Consider the following 8,215-nt stretch of genomic DNA (forward strand, 5'->3'; position numbering starts at 1 on the left):
TACATTCAGCACAGGGAGATTTTATTTGAACCGTTGAACTACATTTACAAAAAAAAGACAAGAAAAGTCAGTCATAAAATAAGAACAAATAAACTAATTGCAAACGATAGCACAAATAAAAGAGACAAATGAAATAAACATGACTATAGTTTTTCAGCTGGGTCTAACAGTAGTATTCAGGTAAGAAATACTACAAGGAAAGCAGTCAAATATAAAATAACACGGGATAATCTTCACTGTAAAAGTTAAATACAGATTAATGCTGACAATTAAAGTAACAAAAGTTACACGAGCAGGATTATGCTGTCACTTTAAGAGCTTAATCACGGATCCAATACACAACATGCCTTTCCTCTCAACTATTTATGTTCCAAAGCTGACTATTTCCCTGAATACTTGGCAAGACGGGCATTTTGACATAATTGTGTGTGCATTCAACAGTTTAAGTGCAATAAGCCACGAATAGAAGTCAATTTGGTCGTCGCGAGCAGTTTGAGAGGCGGCTTTATGTGCGCGGCACTTATATAAATTAGTAGTGCATGCGCTTTAGTTGTGAGCGCGAAACCTGCAATAATGACTAAAATTATGTGCAATACAGGCACGATTCAACTGGAGCAAAGAGTGACAGGAGGAGTGTGTGCGTCAATTCACCGTCAGAGAGAAGAACGCAGAGCTGGTATTAGTGTATCTGAAAATGAGTATTGGAACCGATATTTCAGTGTCGATACTAGGGCTGTGAAACGATTAATCGCGATTAATCGTATCCAAAATAAAAGTTTGTGTTCACATAATAAATTTGTGTGTACTGAATATTGAAATTGAACTAAATGACAAGCTGGATTGATTCATTATAATGCACTAAGACAAAAGCTCTCAAACAAAGCAAGCAACTTTCTTTGAATATGCCAAACTAGGTTTGAACGAACCTTGGCTAAATCTACTGCAGTAGTTAGAAAATGTTAGCAAATGGGACCAAACATGTAAAAACGAAAGAAACTATGTGATCTTTCTTGATAAAGGTTACATTTGAGCAACTATGTTCATCTGGCACACACTAGCACCAAGAGGAAATATTTTAAAACCCTACACAGTATAATGCCTGGCATGATAAGATACAAGAATGCTGAATACAGTTCAACAATCTCCACATCTACCATTTCTCTTTGACAACAAACACATACAGAAATTCCAGCAGTATCTTATCAATGACCTGCACTGGATATACAGAGATTTGGGAGAAAAGTGAAGCCTATTGTTCCAAAGTGTTTCTTTCCACACATCTGGGAATGTCACGCATATGCCGACCAGGAGAAGTAAAGTAAGGGCCCGCCTGTTCCTCTCAATACACACACTTGCAGTCTAGGCCTCTTGAGAGTGTGTGTATACGCGATGACAGGAAGTAAGTGGGCAAAACTGTCCCAGGTCTGAAGATGGCAAAGCTCAAAACACACTAAATCCATCTCTAAAACCTCTTCAGAGAGAGCCGCGTTTACATTACCCTTCAAATTACACAAATTAAATTCGCGAATTGAAAATATTAGATTTCGCCAAAACTCCCATGTATCGCAAACATGTTTTTACGCTCGCATGAAGTGGTTTTCGGGCAATTTGGAAAAGGAACATTTCACAAAACTGCAATGGAAACATTTACATTTTAGCATTTACAGTCACCTGGCGTGTAATGTCCTGATGTTCTTCCTGATGTTCATTCATGTTTATTTGATGCTATAAATCAACTAGAAGGAAGAGATGATCGGTTCACGAGCGGCTTTAACTGAGGCGACACAGCGATCTGTCACACACATTAAAGAGCCACAAAACAGCATTTATTGTTTAAATTTCTTTAAAAAAATTACCAAATATGAAAGTTGAGACTTTGTTTGATATCAAAAGTAAGCAGGTCTGTCCTGTCTGTCAGTGTGACCCAGAAACTCCTCATATGTGCCGCTCACAATATAAAGAGCTTTCCTTACAATTAATGCTTGATAACACCTTCAATCACTCCATTAAAAATAATGTCTAGTGCGGTGGCTGGGATACATGTAAACCGGGACGAAGGGACAACATTTAGAAAATATCAAAAAGGTTTTGCGCTAATCTATGAAGGAAACGCGGCTACTGATATTTGAGGGCTAAAGGCCCCGATATACAGACAGAGTCCCACACGAACTCTGGTGCAGTTCGGCTGAAATATGAACGCAACACGGACCAAAGACATCTAAACGAACCAAAAACGGGACATGATGTCACAAGAGGGTCTGGGTCTTCTCATCAATAGAAATGCATGAAGGGAATGAAAGTGTGGATGCGAAGCAAACTATTTTCTCTGCATGGTATTAGAGACAGTGCCTATATACCTGCATGATATGACTGTCAGACAAGAACGGTTTGACCTAAAAATATCAAAATTGAAACTACTGCGGAGACAAAGACACCTACATCTTGGATGCACTTCAGCTAAGATAAAACATACCAACATTTAATTTCAAAGTGAACTATCCCTTTAAGTGTGTCCCATTGAGTAATCAAAAGTTCGACACACACACACTTGTGTTCCTTCACGTCCACTTTAACACTTTGGCCAAACACAGGAAATGGGTCATGTAGGCAGAGAAGTGGTCAAGCGCAAAGACCACAACTGTGCTTCCTCCAGAGAAAGTTCAGTCAGAGAAAACATTTGTGATTTGTCCTAAAACTGCCCGAGGAAACAGCACGACACTGACCGCCCGGCCGAAGCACTCGAATCTCTCAGCTGTGTCTCAGTAGGTCAAAGGTTTCTTCGCCTCGTGTCCCGCACTAGATGGCAGCAAAGCCCCGTTAGCAAACACGAAGTCAGGCCACCCCGGTCCTCGGCCAATCACAGCACAGCTTTGCCATGATAACTTTTGACAGACAAAATACAACTTGTGGGGAGATCACCTCATATTTACATTCACAACCATGGAGAGCGGGACCAATAATCCATCCACTAACTCACAAGAGGAAAGTGATCACGGCTGTCATAGACAGAACAACCTTCGAGAAATCAAATCACAACAGCAGCAGTGCTTTAGGAAGATAATTAGTCTATATAATATGCCATAAAGAGCTTCAGGCCTGAACGGTTGAGAGGCAGAAAACACAGAAATAAGCAACGCCCTTTTTGTTTACAGAAGCATGGTCATCGCTTGCATCATCACAGGACAAGCCTGAACACTCAGGAAACAAGGAGATATCAATCTACACAAGGACTCACAAACCTAGACTTTCAGCACACAGCGACCTCCAGAATTAACAACAAAACTTAAACAACACTGTCTAATAGCTTTCATTAAAGGGATAGTTGAACACAACAGAAGATATTTTGAAGGATGACAGTAACTGGACAGTTGACGACACACATTAACTTGCATAATAGGGGGGGGAAAATACTATAAGTCAATGGGTGCCGACATTCTTCAAAATATCTTCTTTTGTGTTCATTCATTGTAAACTGAACAGTGTTTTTTTGTTGTAAACTCATGGGCGAGTAAATGAGTAAATGATTCATTTTTGTGTGACCTGTCACTTTAAGCACATACATTGTTAACAGATTACTAAAAATCACCACTATATATTCTCCACAGATCCTCTGAACGCTCTCAGGGACTCTGAGCTATAGAGAGACCGTAATCTTCATTAAAGATACAGTTCACACAACTGTACAGCCTTCATCTGCTTATCCCCTCATGTTGCACAACTTTCAGAAGATCACAAGCTATGAGTGTCTGTCTGTCAGCCCCATATGGCTCGGTCCACATGACTCGTGCAACATATTACAATTATCAAATAGCTTTGTGTGAGGAACACAGGCACAAATTTAACTGAAAATGCCCTGGTTCCTAAATCTCGTTTCCTTGAGGCTGAGTGAACTCATTTTTAGGTGACCTATAGCTTTAAGGGCTGATGCGAGTTTATAGTGGAGGAACCAGCAGCCCTGTGACAAGCAGCGGTTTGCTCGCTAAGTGTAACCCCAATAAGAAGTGAAATGACCACAATGATTATGAAAACAAAACAAAAAAGGAAACTGAACGCACGCGCGCGCCACCGCACCCTCCTCCTCCTCCGGGATATGAATGGAGACATTGTTTCACTTCAGCTTTCACACACTGATACTACATAACGCCCGCTTCTGGATCCCTTCACGCGACTGCTCTTTCTTTACATCCAGCGTTTATTTGTGTGTGTGTGAATGGTGTGTGTGTGAGGAGCTGGACCCCACCGCACAGTCGCGCGCACACACATACTGTACCTCCTCTTCGGCACCGGTGTCACACTGCTCGGGTCGGATCGCGACGCCTCGGCTTTGCACTCCTGCGCCGCGACGCTCGTGTTTCCATCTCCTGTGTGTTTCTGCAGATGTCCTGCGATGATTCGGAGTCTCTGCTGAGCGTTGCTGCTGTTTGACGCCATGCTGCTTCCGTGTTTGCTGTCAGAGGTCAGCGCGCGGCTGATGATGGAGGGATGAGGTGGAGATTACTCACTCACGCGTCCCGTCATGCACCGCGCTCCGCCTCCCTCCGAGCAGATCTTCCCTGACACTATCCTTAAAGGGAACCTGTTATGCAAAATGATGTTTGAACATCAAAGTGTGTCGGCAGTGTGTGTACACAACCACACTTTCATGGTAAAAATCCACCCACTGTTTTTTTTTTATCCCCATAAATCATAAACAGAATCTCAAAATCAAAAAAATTTATGCAATGTGACGTCACATTGGGACATTTAATTTAATATTCAACAATATTATTGATCTGCCTGAATTTACACCATTATATGAGAACATCACGGTTTTCTCCAGAGTGGCTATATAAATTAACTAAATTAATAACTTTTTTACAACAAAAATGAAACATCACTGAATTTACTCGAGCTGGACTGTGACGCGATTTTCTTCCGGAAACAAACTTTGTTGCACTATTTTCCTGTTATCTATGTAAAGCTGCTTTGAAACAATCTGTATTGTAAAAAGCGCTATATATATATAAAGGTGACTTGACATTAGAACAGCTAAGCCCCGCCCACAACCGCTGACAGTCTCTGCCCTATTAGCATAGCTCCTCCCCTCAGTGAGCCGTACACAGTCCGCCATGTTTATCTCCTCGCCAGAGCATTTAACAGCAGCATTCAAGTAGAAAATATATTCTCATTAAAGCTACTAAAGTTATTCAGCCAAGAGGAGAGAGTGTTTATCCGTTTGTCTTTGTTGTTGTTATTAATTTTGTTGTTTGATTCATGTTAACAGCAGTTAAGCAAAATAAACCTAAAATTCTCGGGACAGCAGCATGTGTCCAAATTTTAATCTTAACCGTTCTATTTCATCAGATACAATCTGTAAACAGGGCTTTAAGTGTAAAATACCGAACTTTTCCTTTAAAGGAAAGTCCAAAATTCACTTTCACATGGCAGTGTGTGTACACAACCACACTATAATGGTAAAAATCAACCCACTGCTTTTTTAAAACCCCATAAATCATAAACAGTGTCTCAGAATAAGCCCATTGCAGTTTTCACAAGTGGTGGTCACTGCAGAGTCAAATCACGTCCAGCTCCACCTCTCTGGACGTCTAATGGGCCGGAGGGATAGAGTTGTGGGTGGGGTTAGATATTCTAGCTCCGCCCATTAGGCCCAAATTACATTCGCTCCTCCTCGCTGGACGTGTAGCGAGACGGAGCTAGACGTAAGGTCAACTCATTTGCTTTCAGTTTTTATGCAATAGAGACAGAGCGTAACGCGTCGTAATCTGAAGACCACGCCCACACCGGGGGGGGGGGGGGGGGCAATCCAACCGTCTCCATTGACTCTGCATTGCGAGAGGCTGCCTCCTTGTCATTTATTACATTTAAAATGTGTCATTTTTACAGCAAACAAGCTAAGAAACACAGAAATAAGTTTTTATAAGCTGTCGACCCCAACAAACGGGATACAGGCTGGAACGAATGGGTAAATTGTGGGATCCTGACATTAGTATGCACTAAAAACACAGTTACGTGTGCAGTGAGTTCAACATTTGGTCACTGGTGAGTCAATATCCAATGTCAGTTTTATATATTATATTTCTGTAAGATAAGCGATCCTGTGTTGCCGATTACGTTCTCCTCCCGCGGGCGTACGTTAGTTCTCAGAGTAATGAGACGCGTTACGCTCTGTCTCAACTGCCTGATCCTTAAACACTCATTTTTTGGGGTCGACAGCTTATAAAAACTTATTTCTGGGTGTTTTAGCTTGTTTGCTGTACACTCGTCACACAGCAGCTTTTAGCCATTTTTCTGTCTTTAGTTAGAAGCAAGAAATGACGAGGAGGAGCCTCTCGCAATGCAAAGTCAATGGAGACGGTTGGATTTTTTCCCCCCCGGGTGGGCGTGGCCTAAATCCACGAGGAGGAGGAGCTGAAAACGGACACTTTCTGCTTCCCGTAGTGACCGCTCACGTGCTGTTTGCATACTTTACCACAGCAGAAGTGAAATAAATGCAATAGTTCTCAAATACACAGATGTTTCAGATTCGTTTCTGTAGATTTGAAAATCATGCTTTCCCCCGTTATGGTTGAATCACGGAAGCTACACCAGTTACTTTTGCCAAGAGATTTCTATTTATTCACTCTAAAAAAAATTTGGGTCAAATATGGACATTTAATTAAAAATGTTAACCCAACGGTTGGGTTCGTCTATTTTTGACCCAGGTTTGGGTTAAAACAACCCAGCATTTTTTTAGAGTGTATACATGTATCAGACAGAGAGAAAACGGCATAAAGAATAAGACTATAGGTGAAGAGGTCTTCATTGCAGATTTCTCTGTTCCCCATTTCTCTCTCCGTCACCCCATCATGCCTCCACGTTTCTCTGAGTCCGTACAGTAAGGATTGAGCTTATCTACACCTCTGAGGTCCTTGTAAGGTAGCAAAACATGTTGCTTGAGCTTTAAAAATTGAGCGTACCTCATGCACATGGCACAATCCACACTTTCCACATTGAGAAACTTCCCTTCAGTGTGTATACATTCGTGGTACTGTACATTGCATCAGTTGAAAAACATTCATTTCCTTGTACAGAACATGCCACCTGTACACATTGATGCATCGTCATCAGTGGGACATCTCTGCTCAGTGAACGCGTTACATTGCACACATACCTGAACATGTAAGCAAAGTAAAGCTCATCCCATATCTCTCATCAGCACACATGCACAACATACTCGGACTTTACAAAATACATTGTGAAATTATTATGAAAATTAATAAAGAAAAATAATACTAAAAAATAACATTAAACAATCAAATTTTAGTCTTCAGTTTCCATTTAATATTTATGTACTGCTAAATACATGAGCCTATATTTAAATACCAATGAAGTGGGGTCTAAGTTTTTTTCTTCTTTATCAGTGTTATTTTGATTAACGTGACACAATATAACATTGCGACTCCGTGAAAAGAGCTTTTACAATTATAAAAAACAGATTTGTGAGCATTAGTGGAACTGAAGGTGTTCAAAATCTTCGAATAAACAAACTGTAAAAAATATTTTCATGATTTGTTATCACAACTTTTTATCTTTTGTCAAATCAACTTTGATAACTAATGTGTGAAGATAACATACTATTTTGAGTTTCTGTTTATTAAACCATTCTTCTTCATTGTATTAACTAAAAGTTTTAATTACAATGAACTCAAAATTTCAAGGCAACAAGGTAACTTGCTTTTTTAAGGTAAACCAACATTTTTTTTTTTTTACAGTGTGCTCTCGAATCGCTCTCGCGGGACTTTGATGGCATACGTCAGTCATGCGGTGTCGGCGCTGGCTGAAGTCAGACACAATTTATAACCAGCATGCACTGCTTCAATGAAGTCCATAAAGCCTATTCTCTGCCTTATTAGCATAGCTCCTCCCCTCAGTGAGCTGCACGCAGTCCGCCATGTTTATCTCCTCGCCAGAGCATTTAACAGCAGCATTCAAGTAAGAAATATATTCTTATTAAACCTACTAAAGTTATTCAGTCAAGAGCAGTGAGTGTTTATCTGTTTTTCTTTGTTTGATTCATATTGACAGTATATATTACGCTGCTGTCACGTTAATACACAGATCTAATTTACACATGTGATTTCTTTACTTGCTGTTTACATTCACAGACCTAACTGACTGTGAACTTTGTGTTTTTGACCGTTTGACGTGAGTGTGACCGTGATAGAGATGATAATCA

General features: G+C 40.5%; 1 protein-coding gene across 1 annotated transcript in view; it reads right to left on the minus strand.

Moving 5' to 3' along the window:
• The window catches only part of agps (alkylglycerone phosphate synthase), a 58,319-nt gene extending 53,764 nt beyond the window's left edge, over positions 1 to 4,555 (minus strand). Inside the window, exon 1 of the mRNA XM_079619728.1 lies at positions 4,271 to 4,555. Within this exon, the coding sequence (XP_079475854.1) occupies positions 4,271 to 4,431 (161 nt within the window). The 5' untranslated portion in view covers positions 4,432 to 4,555. The remainder of the gene's footprint in view (positions 1 to 4,270) is intronic.
• Positions 4,556 to 8,215: the final 3,660 nt, after the last annotated feature.

The sequence above is a fragment of the Phoxinus phoxinus genome (genome assembly GCF_949152265.1).
Source record: "Phoxinus phoxinus genome assembly, chromosome: 7".
Taxonomy (NCBI): Eukaryota; Metazoa; Chordata; class Actinopteri; order Cypriniformes; family Leuciscidae; genus Phoxinus; species Phoxinus phoxinus.